At 41.0% G+C, this 22,309-nt stretch overlaps 1 protein-coding gene across 3 annotated transcripts in view; it reads left to right on the top strand.

Moving 5' to 3' along the window:
- ARMC2 (armadillo repeat containing 2) overlaps positions 1-22,309 on the top strand; it is a 141,872-nt gene that overhangs the window by 63,241 nt on the left and 56,322 nt on the right. For all 3 annotated transcript variants that reach the window (XM_070376497.1, XM_005905837.3, XM_070376498.1), the window contains exons 11-12: positions 7,696-7,841; positions 14,289-14,388. In XM_070376497.1, the coding sequence (XP_070232598.1) occupies positions 7,696-7,841; positions 14,289-14,388 (246 nt within the window). The remainder of the gene's footprint in view (positions 1-7,695; positions 7,842-14,288; positions 14,389-22,309) is intronic.

The following is a 22,309-nucleotide window of genomic DNA, read 5'->3' as shown; positions in this document are numbered from 1 at the left end:
ATAGATAGATAGTGAAGTCGCTCAGTCGTGTCCGACTCTTTGCAACCCCATAGACGGCAGCCCACCAGCCTCCCCCGTCCCTGGGATTCTCCAGGCAAGAACACTGGAGTGGGTTGCCATTTCCTTCTCCAGGGGATCTTCCCAACCCAGAGATAGAACCCGGGTCTCCCGCATTGTAGGCAGACACTTTACTGTCTGAGCCACCAGGGAAGTCCAACTGACATAGTGGTGGTGAATGGAGAAACAATAATAAACATAGGCAGACATTAAGTAGAGTCTCAAAATAGGAGGGCGCTAGGATTTGAGGAGGGCAGAATCATTGCCCGCTGAAGTAGGACCCCTGTGGTAGGAATGTGCCAGCCAGGCACTAAGCGTTACTGAGGATTGTGAACTAGTATTACTTTCACATACATGTATCTTAACTCCAGTGAAAGGCCGAGGAATATTTGGGACTAGCAGTTTCATGTATATAATGGCATCTTATAATTGGTTTCTTTTATCTCAGCCAGAACTGTACTATTCATATTAATATATGAGACAATATGAAACTCCTTGGGTTACCACAGAGGCTCTGGTTTTGGCATATATGTGGTCTCAGTTGGGCACAAATCCAGAAAATGAATATGCTCTCATTAATAGAGGGAGATGGTTTTGCTGAGGTTGGAAAAATGGTGTGGCTTTGGTCTTGAATCATTTGACACTGTTTGTGGTCTCTGGCGGCTGTGTTTATTCTTTCACGTCATCATCGGGAAGCGAACCATTTTGCAGTTGGCAGTCGAGTTGAGATAAAGCTCTAGGGATTTTGGTTATGGCTATTCCAGATGATTGAGCAATAAAATGAATGCTTTTAGGAGACAGTCAAATGGAGCAGGGGAGACAACAGATGAGGAGTCAGAGGGGTCCTGGAAGCCCACCTACCTGGAGCTGGCGGCCTTTCTGAGCTTCAGTTTCCTCATCTGAAAAGTGGAGCTCAGAATACCTTTGCTGTCCACAAATTTAGGAGCAAACGCGATCAAGCTCACAAGATAGCTTTATAAAAAACAAAGTAAGCCGCTCAATTTTTTTTTTTTTTTTTGTGACAGCATTCAATATATAAAAATAAAATGAATCTTGATGTCAGTTTTGGTAGAGGAAGCTTAATAACTTTCAGACTGTTAGTGGTACAATTTTCAATTGCATTATGTTCCAATGTTTTCTTTGAAATTGGGAAGATATTTCTCCAAGGAACAATGCCATGACTGACGGTGAAGTTCCTGGCCTAGCCAAAGAGCCTGTTCAGTTTCTGATGCACCTAAATGGGAATTCTGTGGTGCGCTGTGAGCTACAAGCCCCTCTAATCTGGGCCAGCTCTGATGGCCGAATGCCTCCTGGGGCAGAATCCGCTGAGTTCCCTGGGGCCTGAGGACTCTGATGGTGGGAGAGTGCAAAGGAAGAGGGAAGTCATGCACTGGTGAATTGAGCGTTCTGTGCAGGTTCAGGGGGACCAACCAGCCCTCCCAACGTGGGCCCACCCCAGTGCAGTAGAGAATGCTGGGGGTGGGGCCGCAGCTGCTGACCCTGCGTTATCATCATTAAGTTCAGTGATCTAAATCAGGAGGGACTCACGCTTTAAGGCAGAGATTTCAATGTGTTTGCTAAGATTTTTCAAATATTAATAATTGGAAACATAATTTGAAATTGATAATAAAGTACCTAAATTGATTTTTTTTAAGTGCTAAATCTTTTGAATTCTAATTTTGCTTTACTAAAATGCTGTTTGAGCCCTTATAAATTATCTGATCACTACTTGTTATAGTTTTTCCCTTTAAAATGGGTCTCCCATTTTTAACTGACAGTGAGAACTTTGAGACCCGACTAATTCAGTGTGAGATGGGATAGCTTTGCCAAACTCACCAGGCGTTTTACCTGGAGATGCTGATTGAGGGCGGGGCACAGTCTTCCAATGATCAAGGAATCTGGGGAAACCCAGGGCTTCCCAGGTGGCTCCGTGGTAAAGAATCTGCCTGCCAATGCAGGAGCCACAATCCCTGGGTTGGGAAGATCGCCTGGAGTAGGAAATGGCAACTCAATCCAGTATTCTTGCCTGGAGAATCCCATGGCCAGAGGAGCCTGGCGGGCTACATTCCAGGGGGCCACCAAGAGTTGGACACGACTGTGCGACACACACACACACACACACACACACACACACACACACACACACACACACACACACACACACACACACACACACACACACACACACACACACACACACACACACACACACACACACACACACACACGAAAAGCTGCCTCAGGAAGAGTGAGCACCACAAGGTTGTGGAGTGCGGCTCTGTCACTTCAGCAGTAGATTTGCAACCAAAATCACGCTAGAATGTTTCTTCCCTGATATATACCAAACATTCAGATCCCCTTTTGTCCCAGACATCAAATAAAAACTGCTAATTAGTGAGGACACTTACATTTTTATCCATCCTTTCTGTGGATTGCCAGGTCCGTATTCTTCTCCTTTTTCTTCTTCCCACTGGCTGCCTTCTGACTCAGCATGTCTGTCCCAAGGGGCTGCACATTAAGAGATGGGAAAAAGAATAATTGAAACTTGTTTTTCAGTTTACTATTTCTTGATGAGATGACCGTTAAGAGGTTGGGAATTGTTCCAGTAATCCCTTTAGAGTCCAAACAAGCATCTATGTATGCAGCTAACTTTAATTTTGGGTTTTTGGTTTGTTTGTTTTTGTTTTGGTCATAAAGTATTTGAGATGGTTTAAAACATTATATACAATAAAATAGAAAAATACATCACTAAGCGGAATGAGGAACCATATAAACTAGAATAGAAACTTAAAGAAATGGATGTATTTCTCCAAGCAGGGAGCTTGGACTTTGAACTCCTGCTCTTCAAGGGCAGGCCCAGTGTGTGGGCTTTCTTGTGAGGGGGCGGGGGGCTTGGAAAACAGACTCAGCTGCAGAGCACACATCCCATTAACAATTTCCGCAAATATATCTCGGTTAAAAGTTGGAGCAAGGCTGAGAGTTAAGTGGGCTGACTTGGAATTTGCCTTTCGTGTTACCACAGTATTTAGCTAGGCTCTCCTCCCACTGCCCTCTTTATGTTTTTCCCAGAAGAAGCCACTTGTCTGTCTGCTGTTTTCAGTCCCAGCCCCACCCACAGTGAGACCCTTGGCTCACAGCCAGCTCCTCAAAATGGGGGGCTCTCATTGCTGCATCTGCTGGGTGACCTCCTCCTGCTCCTCCTCCCTGGGGGTGTTTAAGTTCTGGTTTACCACCAGGCCTCTGCTAATCCCAGCACTTTCTTGCCAGAGGCTTCTTAAAGGGGAAAAGCCTCCTTTTCTATCTCCTGTCTCCCTTGTCCCTTCATTTCCTTCCCCCTTTCTTTCTTTCTCTTCCTCATCCCCTCTTTCTTTCCCCTCCTGCTTATTATCCAGTTAGTATTTATGAGCGTATTTATTGTCCTCCAGATAGAGGAATAAGAAACTATTTGGACCCTAGAGGAGCTCACAGTGGGAGAAAAAGTGTCTGATACCAGTTGTAAGGGGTCTAGGTGTGAAACAGGTGTGAACAGGAAGGTTTGTTTACCTAGGAGGGGGAACAATCAACCACTGAAAAGCCTTCAACAGAGGGGAAGTGAGCCTGAGCTGGGTTCAGAATCCTGAGTAGGAGATGAACAAATTGGAGAAGGAGCGGAGGAGAGTGTTGGAGGAGGATATTCTGCAGAGGCAGTGGTTCATTCAGAGGCTTGGAACTGTGGAAGGACCAGGAGGTTGTGTTTGGTGCAGAGTCTGAAAGATGACCCATGTGCAGGGAAAGGGAGGAAGGGAGATGAAGGAGATGAGCCTGGTGGGGTAAGCTGTGCTTTCCAGAGCAAAGAGCCTTTTGGATATGGATTTCGCCCAGTAGGCCACTGGAAATCAGAGGAAGTATGAACAGGGAAGGATGGGTTTCCGGATGCTTCCCCTGACAGCAGAGAGAGGCTGTGGGAGGTGAGCTCACCAGGGCAGAGAGGGAAGGAGCCCATTCAGGGGGTGCGGACTTTGGGAAAGAGATGAAGTAGGCTTAAACAGAACCAGCAACCCTGGAGGTGGGAAGAAGAGGTGGAACAGGTGACCAGTCAGGTGTCGAAACGGAAGGGGAGAGAGGAGTTACGAGCCCAGGAAGGAGCTGCTGTCATGGATGAAATGAAAAGGGAATACACTAGGGCCCCTCCAGGAAGTCTGTTTTTCTTTCATCGGTTATTTATTTCTTTGCTCCTTTTTGTTGTTGAGTCACTAAGTCATGTCCAACTCTTTGGAGTGTTGGACCCCATGGGTCCGTGACCCCATGGACTGCAGCATGCCAGGCTTCCCTATTCTTCACTATCTCCTGAATTTTGCTCACATTTGTGTCCACTGAGTCAATGATGCCGGTCAACCAGCTCATTCTCTGTCTCCCTGATTTCCTCCTGCCCTCAGTCTTTCCCAGCATCAGGGCCTTTTCTAATGCGTTGTCTCTTTGCATCAGGTGGCCAAAGTATTGGAGCCTCAGCTTCAACAGCAGTCCTTCCAGTGAATATTCAGGGTTGATTTCCTTTAGGATGGACTGGTAGGCTCTCTGATTAATTCTTCTTTCCTTTAGGATGGACTGGTAGGCTCTCTGAATCAATTCTTTGATGCTCATTAATCATCTTAAAATCCATCTCCCTCAGAGATACTGTCTGATTCATCCATGGTTTTCTGGATCCCAACCTTTCTATGTATACCAGTGGTACCTTTGTAGATACTGATCCAGTAATCCATTCCATCAACAAATATTTATTGAGGACCCACTGTGTACTCTTGAGAGTCACTTGGACTGCACGGAGATCAAATTAGTCAATCCTAAAGGAAATCAGTCCTGAATATTCATTGGAAGAACTGATGCTGAAGCTGAAACTCCAATACTTTGGCCACCTGATGCGAAGAACTGATTCATTGGAAAAGACCCTGATGCTCGGAAAGATTGAAGACAGTAGGAGAATGGGACAACAGAGGATGAGATGGTTGGATGGCATCACCAACTCAATAAACATGAGTTTGAGCAAGCTCCAGGAGTTGGTGACGGACAGGGAAGCCTGCCATGCTGCAGTCCATGGGGTCACAAAGGGGTGGACACGACTGAGCAACTGAACTGAATGACTGTGTACCAGGCACTAGAGTTGGGCCTGAGGGTACAATGGTGAAAAGACAAAATGTGTACCTTCACTGAAGCTTCTAATATAGAGAAATAAAGAAATAGTAAAACACAATATTAAGTAACCTAAAATAAAGTAGTTTGTCATATGTCGTATGAGATGAAGTTTGAGGGGTTGGCCAGAGTCAGGCCATACCAGGCCTTGTAGACCAAAGTCAGGAAATAGAATCGTATGGTAGGAGCAATGGACAAAAAGCCAGTAGGGCTTAGGGCAACAGAAAGCAGAAAGGCTGGGTTCTGGAATATCTCTGAGTTTTGCAACTTAAACAGCTGTGTTGATGGTAGTGTCATGAACTGAGGCGTCAGTACTATGTATTTTTCAAGTGCATGGTGTATGTTTCATGTATGTGATTCTAGTAGCATCACAACCAAGAAATATGGAAACATCCCAGGTATCATATCGTGCTCAGCTCCTTGCACTCCACACAATGTGATCCAGGCAGTAGATACTGATTTTAAATCAGGTGATATGTCACATCTTGATTTGGGCCATTTGTAAAAGTTATGTGTTTGGGGCAAAAGAACCTTGAACTGTCTTGACTTTTACTAGTGAACTGAGGAAAAAGGTTGAAAGGGAGAGGGGAAAAAAACAAAACAAAACTGAATTTGAAACAAGAAAATAAAAGCTCCTAAGAAAGCTCTGGTCCCTCCTGCTGTGGGGAGTGAGAAGATGACAACAGATTGAGGTACCGGATCTGTGAAGCCTCGGGATCCAGGGAAGAGGGTGTTTGTGTGCACAGTGGGTGGGATCAGTGCTGCACGGTCTTGCAGCGGCCTCTTCCTGTCTGGTTCCGGCCAGGATTCGCGCGAGCGTCTGTGCTCTTTGATGAAGGAGTGGAGAAGCTTGCGAGACATCCTTTGGGTTGACATAAACCAGCAGTGCTCCAGTGCCTGGGCTGTCTCTGAAGAGGGTGGACAGGATAGAGTCGGGGACAGATGATGGGAATTTTCCATTTTATGGCAGTGATGGCTTGGAATGCCTCGAATGGCTTGTTAACCTTCCTTAGCTTAAGAGACTACATTGGTAGGTCAAGTGGAATGCTAGAATAGTTTGTTTCCCCTGCAGTGTTTTGGATACTGAACCTTTCAGGGAAGAATTTACTGAATCACTGTGTAATTGAATCAACTACAAAAGACTTGCATACATTTGTTTGAAGTATTATGTTTATGTTTTCTGCTTTAGAGAGAACCTGGTTGGTTGGCTATATTTTAAAAAAAATTTTTGTTGCAATTTGTTACAAAAGAAAACTAATCAAACATACATGTCATCTTAAGTGTTAAAGTTCATTTGTTATGGCTATAATGATGCTTTTTATTTACATAATCCTCTACAGTGTACAAAAACAGTGTTACCTTTTTTTCCACCTGTTACACGCAACCTTGACTGGTGAGCAGAGTTTGTAATCCCCTTTTCACAGACAAGGAATGGGGGAGTTGAAGAATGACTGAGTGCCTCAGTCACGTATTTAGGAAGATTTGGGAGATTTGGGACTTGACTATCCATCATTTGAGTCTAACGCTAGTGATCTCCCTCCTTCTGCATTTTGGATGTGAAGACCCATAACAAAGGCGGGGATGGAACCTGTGATTTTTGAACTCCTGTTAATTAATTGGCACTGGCAATGCCAGCCACACATCTCATCTCATTGAATCCTAACAATGCCAGGGCAACTGTCACCATCCCCACTTTATTGATGAGGAAAATGTGCTCTGAGAGGTTAACTAACTAAGCCTAAACCAATGAAGGGCGGGGCTGGAATTTGACCAGGCCATCCAACTCCCAAGCTGACTCCCTTAACCCGGGGCCTGCCTGTACCATCTCAAGAGGAAAGAACACCTTGCGTATATGTAAAACTATTAGATAACAGCAGCTTTCATTTTATAGATTTTTTAAAATTGTTCTCTTCTCCACTTTCAGACAAGGGTTAAAGTACACAGTTTTTCTGAATGTTTTGTTTTTTACAAAACAAGACAAATTTGCAAGACGTCAGTTCTTGCCTCTAGGAAGAGAAAGAGACTAACATTCTTGAATATCCTTTGGCTGCAGCATTATTATTTGATGGTATTTATAAGAATATGGAACAAGAAGTTTCTGATCTGTGGAACTCAAGTGGCATGTCACAGGGTCAATTAATTACCTTATGACTTTTACAGGTTTTGGTATATTAATTGCTTCTTAACAGGAATATTTCATTAATTACTTTTTTTTAAGGCTTAAAATGTATTTTAATAAGTTCATGTTGCATTATTTTACTTTTGAACCAAAGTAGGCTTTCTTTGTATTCATTTCTTGCTCCTTGTGCATAGGCCCAGGTTCTTTGATGGGTGATGCATAAAGGGGCCTTGGTTTAGCTACTGATGTAACAAAAGCTTATGGTGTGGGTTCTCCTGCACTGATCAGTATTGCTGTATTAGTGTTTTCTTTAAAAAAAAAAAAAAAAAGCCACTACATGCTTTTTTCCCTAGATGACTGCTACACTGAGAAACTTGGTTGATTCACCACTAGCAAGAAGTAAGTTGCTAAGCATCAACGCCCTTCCCCAGCTCTGCACAGTGATGGAACAGCACATAGGTGACAAGGATGTCTGTACCAATATTGCCAGAATATTCAGGTAAGGTAGAGGAGGAATACAAAGCAGCCTTACAATAACGCTAATGTTTAGATTCGGGAGTTGTCTTTGGTATTTGTGTGTGTAAGCGGCAAAGACTCTGGTTTTTGCTTTTTATGTCACCTAGAAGAAAATGTAGACCTAGTGGCCCACGCTTGAAATAAGTGACTTAAACCTTATTTTATTGACTTCATTTCTTACGTATTTCTAATGTGATTCTAAACTTACTGATTTTAAGTTACTTTAAAGTTGTGACTTGTCCTAGTGTTCTTATAAAAGAAAGAAAACTCTCAGCTTATTGGAGATAAAGAGCTGTATCACAAAATCCGGCAAACCTACTGGTGCACTTGGAAACAGTGCTTAAGGATTCTGACAGAAAAGACGAGCCGTTGCTTAGAAAGTCTGACCTGGCTTAATTTATAATTGCAGGTTATTTTATTGCGGTTGTTTGGCTGAACTTCGGCTCACACGTTCAGTAGTCATGTTTATACTTACTTTGCTGCAGAAGCAATGATAACCTGAATCTAGGCTGCCTCAAAACAAGATGTGACTAAATTTCAGAACTGTCTCTGAATTATGTATTTACGTTTCGCCCTTCACTGCTCTTCACCAGTGTTTTGACATAATGATCCTTCTCAAGAGACCTGGGCCTTTCTTGAACTGTAATATTGTAGCTGTTTGACAAATTACAAAATTTCCTGAAGACTGAATTGGTAATTGACCCCAACATGAGGGTGTGAGTCCAGCTTTGATCTTTTAGCACTGTACTTTCCTATCTGGGTCCTTAATTGTGGGTACTTAATTAGTCCCATTTTGAAGCACATAAAATCATAAAGAGTTCATTTCTGTGTATGGCAGCATGTAAAGATCCAATTTAGTTTTTTTTCCCTGTGGACAGTTTCCCCACCACATGTTACTGAACACGCCATCCTTTTCTCATTGCTTTTGAATGCCGACTCAGGAGAATGCAAGCTTCCATATACTTGCTGGTCTGTTTCTGAACACTCTGTCTGACCCATCCTCAGACTAGTACCAAGTTGTTTTTTTTACTGTTATGGGTTTAAGTCTTGCTATAACATATTAATAAGATGAATCCTCCACTTTTCTCCTTTAAAATCCAAATTTTTATTTTCTCTTCCTCATGAACTGGAGAATCAGCTAAAAAGTCCATGAAAGAAACTTTGGATTTTTTTTCATGAAACTATACTCAGTATTTGGGGTAACTGGGACAGAGGTGGGGAGAATTGACATCTTTGTGATATCAAGTCTTCCATCCATAAACAGTTGTGATGTTTCTTCTTTTCATAAAATTTTATAATTTTCTCTTAAAAAATTTTGTCTTTCCGGAGAAAAAATACATCTTTTGTTGGATGTATTCCTTCATGACTCTTGCTGCAATTATAAATGCATCTTTTAAGAAAACAATTCTAATGAGTGTTGCTAGTGTATATGAACAGTATTGATATTTGCTTATTAACCTTGTTATCCAGAACACCTTAATTAACATTAGGTCCAAGAGTCTATAGATTCTCTTGGATTTTCTATGCAAGTAATTTGCAAACAAGTATAGTTTGTTCCCCACTGCCCATTATTACAACTCTGTTCCTGTCCTCACCTATTTCTTGGGTGCATTGCTTGAAAGTGAAAGTCACTTGGTTGTGTCCGACTCTTTGCAACCCCATGGACTATACAGTCCATGGAATTCTCCAGGCCAGAATACTGAAGTGGGTAGCCTTTCCCTTCTCTGGGGGATCTTCCCAGCCCAGGATCCAACCCAGATCTCCCACATTGCAGGCAGATTCTTTACCAGCTGAATCACAAGGGAAGCCCAAGAATACTGGAGTGGGTAGCCCATCCCTTCTCCAGCGGATTTCCCGACCCAGGAATCAAACCCATGTCTCCTGCTTTGCAGTCAGATTCTGGAGCAGCTGAGCTACCAGGGATATATATATATATATATATATATATATATATGCATATACGTATATTCTTTTTTTCCCCCATTGTTACAGCTCTGCCCCTGTCCTCACCTGTTCCTTGGGTACATTGCTTAGGATGTCCGATATAAAGTTGTGAGAGTATTAGGCTGGCTGACTTTCTCCTGACTTTAAGGGAAATGTTTTTGTAGTTTTGCCAGTTTAAATTGTGGTTTTTGTAGATACCCCTTAACAGTTAAGGAACAATTTTTTCCCTTTAATGGATTTTAAATTTCCTTGAATTCTTGAATATGTTTTGATTATATGGATTTTCTTTGTTTAATTCTTTAATGTAGTAGATTACATTAACAGGTTTTCTCATGTTAAACCATTATATATTGCTAGGTTTGCTCAGCTTATATTTTGTTAAGGATTTTTCATTTATGGTTATGAGTTAGATTGACCTATATATTTCCTTTCTTGTACTGTCCTTGTCTGGTTTTAATGTCCAGTTTATATCAGCCTCATAAAATTAACTGGGATATATTCCAACATTTTCTCTCTTTTAGAAGAATTTCTGAAAGTTAAACTTATCTGCTTCTTGAAAAGTCTGTAGAATCTGCTTGAAAAGCTGTTTTATCCTGTTGTGTGTATATGTGTGTGTGTGCATGCATGTGTGAATATCATTGACAACTGATTCACTTTCTGTAATGGTCTAGTCATATCCTATTTACACTTGGTTCAGTTTCTTTTTTTCTTTTTTTTCAGTTCTACCAGTTTATTGCTGCCAACCCATCATCCTCCACCCTCATGCACACATGCTCGGTCATGTAACCCCATGGACTGCATGCAGCCTGCCAGGCTCCTCTGTCCATGGACTTTTCCAGGCAAGAATACTGGAGTGGGTTGCCATTTCCTTCTCCTTGGTTCAGTTTCTAAAAGTTATATTTTTATAAGGATTCATTCATTTAAGTTTCAGACTATATAAGGGCATTCCAAATATTCTGTTATCCTTTTATTTTTAACACCAAAAACACTTTGTATTGGGATATAGCTGATTAACAATGTTGTGATAGTTTCAGGTGAACAGGGAAGAGTCTCGGCCACACATATACATGTATCCCTTCTCCCTCAAACCCCTCTCTCATCCAGGCTGCTACTTAACATTGAGCAGAGTTCCATGTGCTATACAATAGGTTTTCATTGGTTTAAATATAGCAGTGTATACATGTCTTGCCCAAAGTCCTTAACTATCCCTTCTATCCCCGCCCCAGCATCCATGAGTTTTCCACGTCTGTGAATCTCTTTCTGTTGTGTAAGTTCACTTGTATTGTTTCTTTTTAGAGTCAATATATGCTGCTGCTGCTTAATCACTGCAGTCGTGTCTGACTCTGCGACCCTGTGGACTGCAACGTGCCAGGCTCCTCTGTCCATGGGATTCTCTAGGCAAGAACACTGGAGCGGGTTGCCATGCCCTTCTCCAGGGGATCTTCCCAACCCATGGATTGAACCCAGGTCTCCTGCATTGCAGGCAGATTCTTTACCGCTGAGCCACCAGGGAGCCCTCCATGTTGCTGCCAGTGGCCTTACTTCATTCTTTTTAATGGCTGAGTAATATTCCAGTGTGTGTGTGTGTGTGTGCACCCGCCACACCTTCTTTATCCATTCCTCTGTCGATGGACATTTTGGTTGTTTGCATGTCTTGTAAACAATGTGCTGCCTTGAACACTGGGGTACATGTATCTTTCTGGGCCATGTCTTTCTCTGGACATATGCCCAGGAGTGGGACTGCAGGATCATACAGTAGCTCTATTTTTCGTTTCTTAAGGAACCTCCATACTGCTCTCCATAGTCGATGCACCAATTTACATTCCTACCAACGGTGCAGAAGGGTTCCCTTCTCTCCACACCCTCTTCAACATTTGTTGTTTGTGGATTTTTTATGATAACCAGTCTGACCAGTGTGAGGTGATGTCTCACTGTAGTTTTGATTTGCATTTCTCTGGAAATTAGCAGTTTTGAACATCGTTTCATGTGCCTGTTTGCCATCCGTATGTCCCCTTTAGAGAAATGTCTGTTCAGATCTTCTGCCCATTTTTTGAGTGGGCTGTTTGTTTTGATGATATTAAGTGTCATAAGCTGTAAATTTTGGAGACTAATCCCTTATCAGTCACATCATTTGCAAATATTTTCTCCCAATCTGTGGGTTGTCTTTTTGTTTTGTTTATTGTTTCCTTTGCTATGCAAAAGCTTTTGAATTTAAGTAGGTCCCATTTGTTTATTTTTGCTTTTATTTCCATTATTCTGGGAGCTGGATTAAAAAAGATGATGCTGTGATTTATGTCAGAGAGTGTTCTGCCTATGTTTTCCTCTAAGTTTTATAGTGTCCGGTCTGAAATTTAGATCTTTAATCCATTATTTTTGTGTATGGAGTTAAGGAATGATCTAATTTCATTTTTTTACATGTGGCTTGTCTATGTATGCCCAATCTCGTCTGTTATTCTTTTAATCTCTGTTGCCTCTCTAATTATACCCCTTTTATTTATATTATTTATTTAAGAAATATTATGCAGTGCCTACTATGTGCCAGGCAGTGTTCTAAGCACTTTCTAAATACTAATTCATTTATTCCTTATAACGGCTTTAAGAGGTAGGTACTTATTATTATCTTCATTTTACCTATGAGGAGGCTAGGCATAGAGAAGTTTGGTAGTTTTCCCAGAGTTGCACCGCTGTGATTTAAACTAGATAGTCTGGCTCTAGAATGTACATGGTTAACTTCTATGTCACACTGTCTCTTCATTTTGATGTTGATTTTCATTCCTTATTTTGAAGATTTATGATATTTCTCTTTTTCTCTTCATCAGTCTTACCAAAGTTTGGCCAATTTATCAGTTTTTGCAAAGAACCAGTAGATTTATCAAACCACTCTATTATAAGTTTCTTTCCTATTGTATTCCTCATTCTTAGCCTTAGTAATTCTTCTATTCTTTTTGCATATATTATATTTTCTTCTGGACTTACCTGGTGATTGAGATGCTAAAAAATCTGCCTACAGTGGGGGAGGCCTGGGTTTGATCCCTGGGTTGGGAAGGTCCCCTGGAGGAGGGCATGGCAACCCACTCCAGTATTCTGGCCTGGAGAATCCTCACGGACAGAAGAGCCTGGTGGCCTCCAGTGCATGGGGTCACAAAGAGTCGGACACAACTGAGTGACTAAACACAGCACATATTTCCTTCTATGTTGGTTAGAAATCCCTTTGCTGTCAGCTTTCTTAAGGTTGTGAATTTTCCTCTACTGCTGCAGCCGCATCTAAATTTTGATCTGTAGTATTTTTTGTTATTATTCAGATATGTGGTTTTTTATTTTCTTATTTCTTTGACCTATAAGTTATGTGTTTTTAAATTTCCAAAAGTATGTCTTTAAAATGTGATCTAAAACATTGGTAATTTACTGAGACTTGTTAATGGCCAGGCACATGATCAAGTTTTTAAAATATTAGTGATGTTTTTTCTATTAATCTGTCACTTAATGAGAGGTTTATGAACATCTATTAATTTGATATAGGTTTGTGAGTTCCACCTTGTGGGTTATGTTAGTTTGTTTGCTTACTTTGGAAAATTTGAAGCCATTTTCAAGGTTTTTTGCCTTAAGGTCTATTTTGCCTGATATTAATATACTTGATATACTTGATATTAATATGCTGCTGCTAAGTCGCTTCAGTCGTGTCCTACTCTGTGCCACCCCATAGACAGCGGCCCACCAGGCTCCCCCGTCCCTGGGATTCTCCAGGCAAGAACACTGGAGTGGGTTGCCATTTCCTTCTCCAATGAGTGAAAGTGAAGTTGCTCAGTCGTGCCTGACTCTTAGCGACCCCATGGACTGCAGCCTACCAGGCTCCTCCATCCATGGGATTTTCTAGGCAAGAGTACTGGAGTGGGGTGCCATTGCCTTCTCTGTGAAATTAATATACCTAGCATATTTGAGCAGTTTAACATTTGCTTGTGCTGAAGTTCCAGGAGATTGACTCTACCAGATTGAAATTTACCAGATATTGTGTAAATTTCTTATCTTGTGTTTTCTGAACCACAAGCTCGGTTGGTAAAAAAGCTGCCTGCAATGCAGGAGACCTGGATTCAATTCTTGTGTTGGGAAGATCCCTGGAGGAGAGCATGGCAACCCACTCCAGTATTCTTGCCTGGAGAATTCCATGGACAGAGGAGTCTGGCAGGATATAGTCCATGGGGTCGCAAGAGTCGGACGAGACTCAGTGACTAAACCACCACCACCTGCGTTAGAGGTTTCAGCTTTCTCTTTTTCAAAGAACTTGAAATTTTCCTTGCTCCCACCCTGTGCTCCTGGAATCTAGAGCAGGTGACCAGCTCCCTGAGGCATCTCTGGGCCAGTGTATAGAGTATTTCCAGACTGCTTTTCATGCACAGGACAATGCTTTGAAGGTCTGCATTTAAAGCGGACTTGAGTTTTATTGAAAAACAAAGCTGACTTTTATTTTTTCCATTTGACATTTCTACAGCAAACTTACTTCTTACCATGACTGCTGTGTAGCCTTGGCCAGCTATTCCAGATGTTATGCCTTGTTTTTGAATCTGATAAACAAATACCAGAAGAAGCAGGTCAGTTCTTTATACATTTAACTCTTCAGTGTGTCTTTGCATTGATGTATTTGTGTAATAAGGCCACGTTGAATGATTTTGTGTTTTGAATGCGTAATTTTCTCTTAGAAGCTTCCATTAGATATGTAACGAGCTGCCCCCAGGAGGCAGAGAGTTCCATGGAGGAAGTGGGGAGGAAGTAATTTGAGGCAGAAATGGCCTCAGAAGGATGTGCGTGCAGTATAAGGATTCACGATGTTGGGTGAAGGGTGGGTGCTGTTCTCCTAGTGCTCTGTGGACGCCTCCTACAGGAGGCACCTTTGAGTGGGGTGGGGTTACACTGGTTATTTCCAGGCCCCAACCCAGGCCTACTGAGCCAGGTGGGTGCAGATGTGCCCAGCCACCTGCACTTTAACAAGAACTGCAGGGACTTCTAATGCAAACTAAAGTTTGGGATCCCCTACACTGGGTATACTCTGAAGATTCTGCTAGCCCTGAAATTTTCTAATTTTTTGACACTGTTGTATTTAGAAGATGACATTTCAAGGTTAAGTATTTAAAGGAAATAATTTGGTTTTAATGAGTTGGACAAAAATGTAACAACTGTTTTAAAAAAAGGAAGAATTCACAAATGACTTTCCCTTAATAAAATTATAATACTTAATACAAACATTAATTTTTATGATATTATCAGTTTTGAATAGTCATTAAATGCAGGCTAGTTTTATTTGCCTTTATAAATGATTAAAGTGACATCAACTCTTTAGTGAGGATGGTTTATACATGAAAATAGGTATTAATTTCCAGTATGGTAAATTTTCAAAATTACATAGTAGGCCTCACCAGTTTAAAATCAAATTATATATATTCTAAAATGGTTTTAATATAAACCTTTGTGTTTGTTTATATTAACCATATCAAAACCACCTCAAAATATAATTCCTGTTTGCCACAAATAGCGCTAAACTTATTCTTACCTAGCCAAGTACTTCTGCTGAGAATGACTAAATTTGTTATATTTTACACTGTTATCAGCTATTTATTAAAAGGTTGCTAGTCTCATTTTGGTTATATTGATAAAGAGAAATTTCTGTGTTCATATTACATCATTATGTATTATGTGCTCAGTTGCTCAATCATGTCTGAGTCTTTGCGGCAGGACTGTAGCCTGCCAGGCTTCTCTGGCCATGAAATTTTCCAGGCAAGAGTACTGGAGCAGGTTGCCATTTCCTATTCCAGGGGATCTTCCCGACCCAGGGATTGAACCTGGGTCTCCTGCACTGGCAGGCAGATTCTTTACCACTAGCACCACCTGTAAGTTTTAAAGATGATAAACTTTGCTGAAAGTGTTAATGTCTCTATTTCACTTTAAAAAATTTACAGATATGCACTTGGGTTCCTGATTCTGAGTATTTGGACTACAAATGCTTTCCCCTGTGTATTTTGTATTTTCTCTAAATTACATACTTTGAAAGATTTCATGGCATAGGAATTTGCTGTGTCAGCTGAAGAATGAATTTGATTACCTTACAGTATTCACAGTGCTGTTAATTTAAGTATCCATTAGGCATTTACTGATTTAGATTTTGGTAAAATATACTATCAGAACTCTAATCTTTAGACAAGTGAATTAACCCCCTAAGAGCTTGGATACTCCTAGTTCTGGTTTTCTTTTTTAAGGAAAAAATGAAAAGGGTAGAAAAGATAGTTTGCTGTAACATTAAAAGAAACTTTTCAATATTATACTTATAAATGGATTTAATTATGGATTTTATTTTGTAATTTTGTTTTATGGGATTACTTTATGGGTTTTAATTTTAATTTACCATCATAGTTTCTTTTTTACTTTGGTGTTTTGATCATGGATGACTTAGATTGGACAGTAACTGGAGAAGATGTTTTCAAATGTGGATTTAAAGAAAACATTTCTGTTTAACAGTTTGATTTCAAGTTATGTCATAACCGGTAATTTTTTTTGAAAAAGAAGAAAACCCATCAGTTCAGTACTGACAAATAGCCCTATTTGTTACAGTATTACTGGTACATAACTGTTTGTTTCTCTAATTGTAATTTAGATGATGGTTGTGTTTAATAGAAAGTAGAAAGTTCTGGCATCTGGCTGTTAATAATGAGATACTTGAGATGTGAGTATAGTTAAGGGTATGCTTTTTCTGGTTCAAGGGACTAAATGTCTTAAAGTTTAATTGGCATAAAATTTAACCACACTTCTTACTGAATTGCTTTTCACTTTGGACTGGTAGTTATCTATAAAGCAAAATTGGTATTTAAAGGCCATATTTTTCTCTATTGATTTACGTTATAATTTTGTATTCCTGCTAAAATTATTTTGGTCCAAAAATGAATAAAGAGCATCTTGCAAAGTAAGTACAGTAACATGTTGTTTTTAGAACCACCAAGGAAATGTGCGATTTATCCCCTTAATCACCAAAGTTATTACCTTTTTAAACTTTCAAAAAATTTTTTATTTATTTACTTTAGACCGGGCAGGGTCTTCACTGCTGCTCGCATTTTATGCTACTTGTGCCGAGCAGGGGCACTCTCCAGATGCAACACACGGGCTTCCCTTGTTGCCGAGTGCGGGCCCTAGGACGCACAGGTCAATAGTTGCAGCATGTGGGCTCAGCAGGCGCAGCTTCCAGGCTCTAGCACAGGCTCAATAGTTGTGGCACATCCATGGCATGTGGGATCTTCCCAGATCAGGGATGGAACTTGTGTCCCCTGCATTGGCAGGCAGATTCTACCACTGAGCCACCAGGGAAGCCCTCACTAAAATTATTTTAGTCATTGTGGTAAAAATCATATTCAACTATATTACATATTTCCTTGCTCTCTTAGAAGATATTAAAAATAATTTCCTCTTATCAATGCCAAAGGTCAATATTACAAGCAGTAATTATTACTCTAGAGGTTGTTTGTCCTACTTTGGGGGCATGAGTCTGTTGATAGACTTCTTTAAATGCCTGTGTCATCTTTGTGTAGATTTCTCTCTCCCTTTCCATTGTTATTAACTTTGCTTTGGTAATCATTACCTGTCTTTTGCAATGATTTGTAATTAGTAGGGGAACCTCATAACCAACCTTAAAAGTAACACCTAAAGAGTCTAAACACTGACTTTGAATAGGTTCTGAGTGAGAAGAGCCTGAGGGACTTTTGATGAAATTTCTCTCAGCTGTTCTTATCTTCAAAAGCCAATTCATATTCAAGGTGTGGCTCTGTGTTCCTTTCTCTATGAAGCCTTCTAAGACCAGCCAATTTTTTCCTCATTAGTGCATCATTTAATTTTTATTTTTTAAGGGTTTGTAGCAACTTAGCAGTAGCAGCAGCAGCAGCAGCAGCAGCTCTATTTGTAATAGTCAAAAACTAGAAAGAACCAAATGTCCTTCTCTGGATAAATGGCTAAGCAAACTGTGGAATATCTATGCCATGGAATACTATTCAGCATTAAAAAAGGACTGAGCTATTTATATATACTATATCCTGGATAAATCTCCAACTATACTGAGTGAAAAGAGCCAGTCCCCAAATGTTACATACTGCATGCATGATTTTAAACCCTTTAATGTAGCTAGTGCACCCAGTTAATACAGTCAGAGCTGAGGACCCAAGCCGTATGTTTCTGACCCTAACTATTTCACTATTATTAAGAAAAATCATCCAAAACTTAGAGCTAGAGTGCGGGGTAGGAGCCCGTATATTCTGACAAAGTCATACTGGGGCACTGTTTAACCAACAGGGCTTAATTCCCAAGGAGAATATATCTTTGTTTAAACTTGCTGTTTACTATTTGATTAGAACCCAGACACTATAAAGTTACACATTAATTTGTACATTTTTTCCTCTGGTAGACAAGATAACCTCAAAGTTATGGTTTGTTACCTTAGGGCCATTAGCCAGGTATGATTCTAACTAGTAGTCTTCCTCTAACATTCTTTTTAAAGCTTGTAAACACCCAGTTCTTGTTTTTGGAGCCCACTTTATCATTGTATTGGCTTCCTTCATTAATGAGATAAATAATTCTTTTAATGTGTTCATTTTATATTTCTGTGAGAGCCAGGTTAACTTTTTATAAATTATACTTTGACTTTGTATTGTCTTTTACTTATGCAAAAGAAGGAAATATTACAGTTTTGAATCATCTTTGATATTTTCTAGTAAGGAAAAATATATATATTTTACATTTTCCTCAAAACCAGAATGCTTTAGAAGAGCAGGGAAATTGTTCAGGCTACAAGGAAATAGTTATGTGTCCCAACCACTTCCTAAAATCGTTAACCAAAGGCTTTTAGAGATCTTTGTAAATATTTCTTTTGTGATTCTCTAAGTAGTTATCATTTGTGTAGCTGCCTTATGCACTATTGGGATTTCCTAAGGACACAGGCTTTGTCTTTATAAACCTGAGATGATTCTTGGCGTAACAGACTCATGATAAGTGCTGAAAGAATGAATTTTGTGTATGTGAAATGCTTTGGAATCTGTAAAGTGTTATACAATATATTTTTTTTTCTAGTCCTCTAGTACTTCTTCCTTAAATATTACTTTCCTCTTCCTACTTTGGAGGAGGAAATAATAATTTTCCCCACATTTTTCTTGTTGATGGGCTGCCATACACAGCAGCAAAACAGAAATGCTGGATCTTAAATTACTTCAGACCAGCACAGCATCTTAGGTTCCTGTTCCCTTTGGCCCAGGTGACTAGTTGGATAAGATTTGTTTTCCTCTTTCCCAAGAGATAGAAGTGATTTCCAGAAACAGAAACCGCACACCACATCCTGATGTGAGTGTTTTAATCTTTGGTGGCTCAGATTTTGCTCCACCTGAGCTTTACTTGGACATTGAGACTTTTGAACTGATCTTTGAAATGTACCCCAGTCATCCAGCAGCTTTTAAACTGGAATTATTACTTCCTAGAACTATTTTTGTTTCAGTTCTAGGAAATGTTTCTCCAAGGCCAGCTTGGATTATAGACACATGCACACTTTGGACCCGTTATAGTCTCTTAGTGTACAGAGCTGTCACCCAGGGACTCAGCAATCAGTCTGCAGCCCTTATCTTTGTCCTGAGAGGTTAGCATTGCCTTTGTCTTAAAAGTTTGAAGGCTACGTTGATAATTGGCAGAGATTTCATTTTTCTGGGACTTATTTTTAAATTTAATCACGTTATGACTTAGTGTATTTTTGGAGAACATAGAAACAAAAATCTCAAAAAAAGAAAGAAGGAAAGAAAGAAAACCCCTCTCTAGTGACAAATGAACTGTCACCTGCACACACCTCTTTGAGTGTTTTTTGATCACCCAGGTGAGGAGCTTAGCAGGAAACTGTGGCCAGCCGCTTCCCCCGTCCACCAGGGGGAGATGCTGCTTGGAACCAGGTAGCACCAAAGCTGATGGCTGCTGGGAGAAGTGGAATCTTTCCTCCCCCATCTGGTGGTGCATTCCATTAAAGGGAAAAAAAGAAAAAGTGAGAAAATGTCAAAAGTAAAAAATTTTTTCCTGTTTATTTTTTTCCACACCTTATTCATATTCATCTCTTTTCAAGGAAAAGTCTGACTTCAGCATATGAAAATTGGTCTTTTTGGAGTGCCCTTAATCTGTCTCAGTTATTAGGTCAGTTGATAATGAAAGGTGGTGGGGAGAGCATTTTCACCTTTATTTTCTACCTGTCTGTGTTGTGAGAATTATTTAAAAGAAACATGGATTCATAGTTTTTTAACATGATATAAAAACACTAGGTATTAAAGTGGTGAGATATTGAATTCTTTCTTGATTTGAATCATTGAATCATTGTCTCCTAAACTTGAGGAGTTTTAAAAATACAGGTTCTCAGGCCTCACCCTGGGAGAGCCTGATTCAGATCTGGGACAGAGCCCAAGAACCTATTTTTAATAGGTACCTCAGGTGAAGAGCAGGTGTGGGAACCTGTGGTGTAAATTATTAAGATGGCCCCTTAAAACAAATTGTTTTCCCCAAAATTGACAGCGGAGGGTTTTGTACAAATCCTCAAGAGATTTTAAAGTGATTAATCAAAGCAGCCACACAGGGTCAATCTTCATCTTCAGGCATGTGGCTGAAAGTGAATCTCCCTTACAAAGTAGGAACCAAATCAGCAAGACAGGCCAGGTGTTGGTGTAGATTTCCCCAGTAAGTGGTGATAACCACCTGCCTTGTGCCTTTTGCTGAGGCACAAGGTAGCCAAGGAGCACTTGCTTAGCCAGAGAAAAGGAGATGGGCCGTTCGACCCTTCCAGGGACTTTCTCTGCCAGACTTGTGTCAAAACAGATGACACTGAGACCAAGCCATTGCACAAATGGGGCTTCCGACACTGGTCACACTGGGCTACTGAGGAGAAGTGAGCCCTGGGGATCCTTGAACTGGCAGTGGAAGGGAGGATTCCTTATCCTTGGTTAGCTAGACAAGCCACAAGTTGTTCTTGACTCATTTGCTAATGAAGCAACCACCGAATTTTATTTTTGCTTTGAGAAATTTCAGTATATCTCCATATCTAACCTTTGTTAAGTTTGCAACAAAGCTGAGGACAATTTGTTCATTTTAAATAACGCATGGTTGGGTTCACAACAACTCTGTTCACCCATAGCCCTTCAGTGACGCGAGCTTGTCAGAATATGATGGCTGTGGTACAAGCCAAGGGTTTCATCGGCAGTCTCAGAGAAAAGGAATCCACTCCTCCCAGCTCTCACAAAGGACTTCCTCAGGGAGAACAAGGGCAACTTCTTTGGCTCATGTCTGTCTGTGAGGTTGATTTGTCCAGGATCCATGGTCCAACTGGTAACTCCCAGTTCCCACACACACAAAAACTGAGACCAAAACACAGCACTGCAGTCAGCCGGGTGCAGTTTGTAAGTTAGACTAGAGCACAAAGAAATGTATCTATTTAAAATGCTGACCGAAATTCAGTGAAATGACAAATCTCATTTAAGAACTATGCACATATTGTATGCTTTATGGTGTAAACTGCATTTGGTACAACCAAATGTGCAAGCAGATGGGCCCAGTGTGGAAGGCGTGAGCGGGGTCTGTGGCAGCCTTGCAAAGCAGACCTGCCTCAGGGGTGCTTCTGACATCAGCGTCGCCACATTTAGCAGCTCACCAAAATATGTTTGGGTTTGTTTTTTTGGATAGCACGGAAGGATTTTCCCCCATTTCTTCTATAAATATCTACTGGGCAGGAGATCAGGTAAAATCCCTCAAATAAGACTTGTAAGTCTGGCAATGTTTTGCAAAGGTCACAGTCCAAAAAAAAAAAAATAATAACCTTTATCTACATTCCCATCACTCCTGTCCATTAAACAGCTATCTGTCTAATCCTCCCCACTTTTAGATACACTCAGTTCCTTGTGCTTCTTTTGTGAAACAGAACTTCCCGATGCAAGGCAATCGTCAGCCTCAGAGAACGCTGTCTGGGAATCCCCCAGCGTGTCCGTGCTTGTACTGCTTGTTAAGCTGAGCCTCTCTCGTCCAGGGCAAGCGGCGGTCTTCAAGGCATGTGAACGCTGTCTGATTCAGAGTGCTCAGGCATCCTGCTGTTGAAAACGGGACTCGGAATGTCTGGAGAGGGTAGGGCTGAAAGCAAAAAACATTGGCCCCTTTTGGAGCTGTTCCTCTTCAGTGCAACCACAGCCAGAGGATAGCGCGACCTTTCTCCCCCTCCTCCATCCTCTTTGGGGCCACAGAGGATTGGCGAGGGAGGCGCCTCCACCCCTTCCCCGGCGCCTTTATATGGTGACTTGGCTCCCCGCTTGCCCTCCTCCTCCAGCCTGGCAGGAGGGCCCTGTGGCTGTCTTCCCAGCCCCTCGGCAGCCACATTCCCAGTGGGTGCTGTGAGCGTTTGGCTGAGCTCGCTCCTTTTTTCGGCCTTGGCCTTGGTCTGCACCCCTGACCGGGCGGGCGGCACAAAAAGCCCTTAGC

The sequence above is a fragment of the Bos mutus genome, chromosome 9, assembly GCF_027580195.1.
Source record: "Bos mutus isolate GX-2022 chromosome 9, NWIPB_WYAK_1.1, whole genome shotgun sequence".
Taxonomy (NCBI): domain Eukaryota; kingdom Metazoa; phylum Chordata; class Mammalia; order Artiodactyla; family Bovidae; genus Bos; species Bos mutus.
The sequence above is the reverse complement of the archived record's forward strand: the minus strand, read 5'-3'. Positions and strand labels throughout refer to the sequence as shown.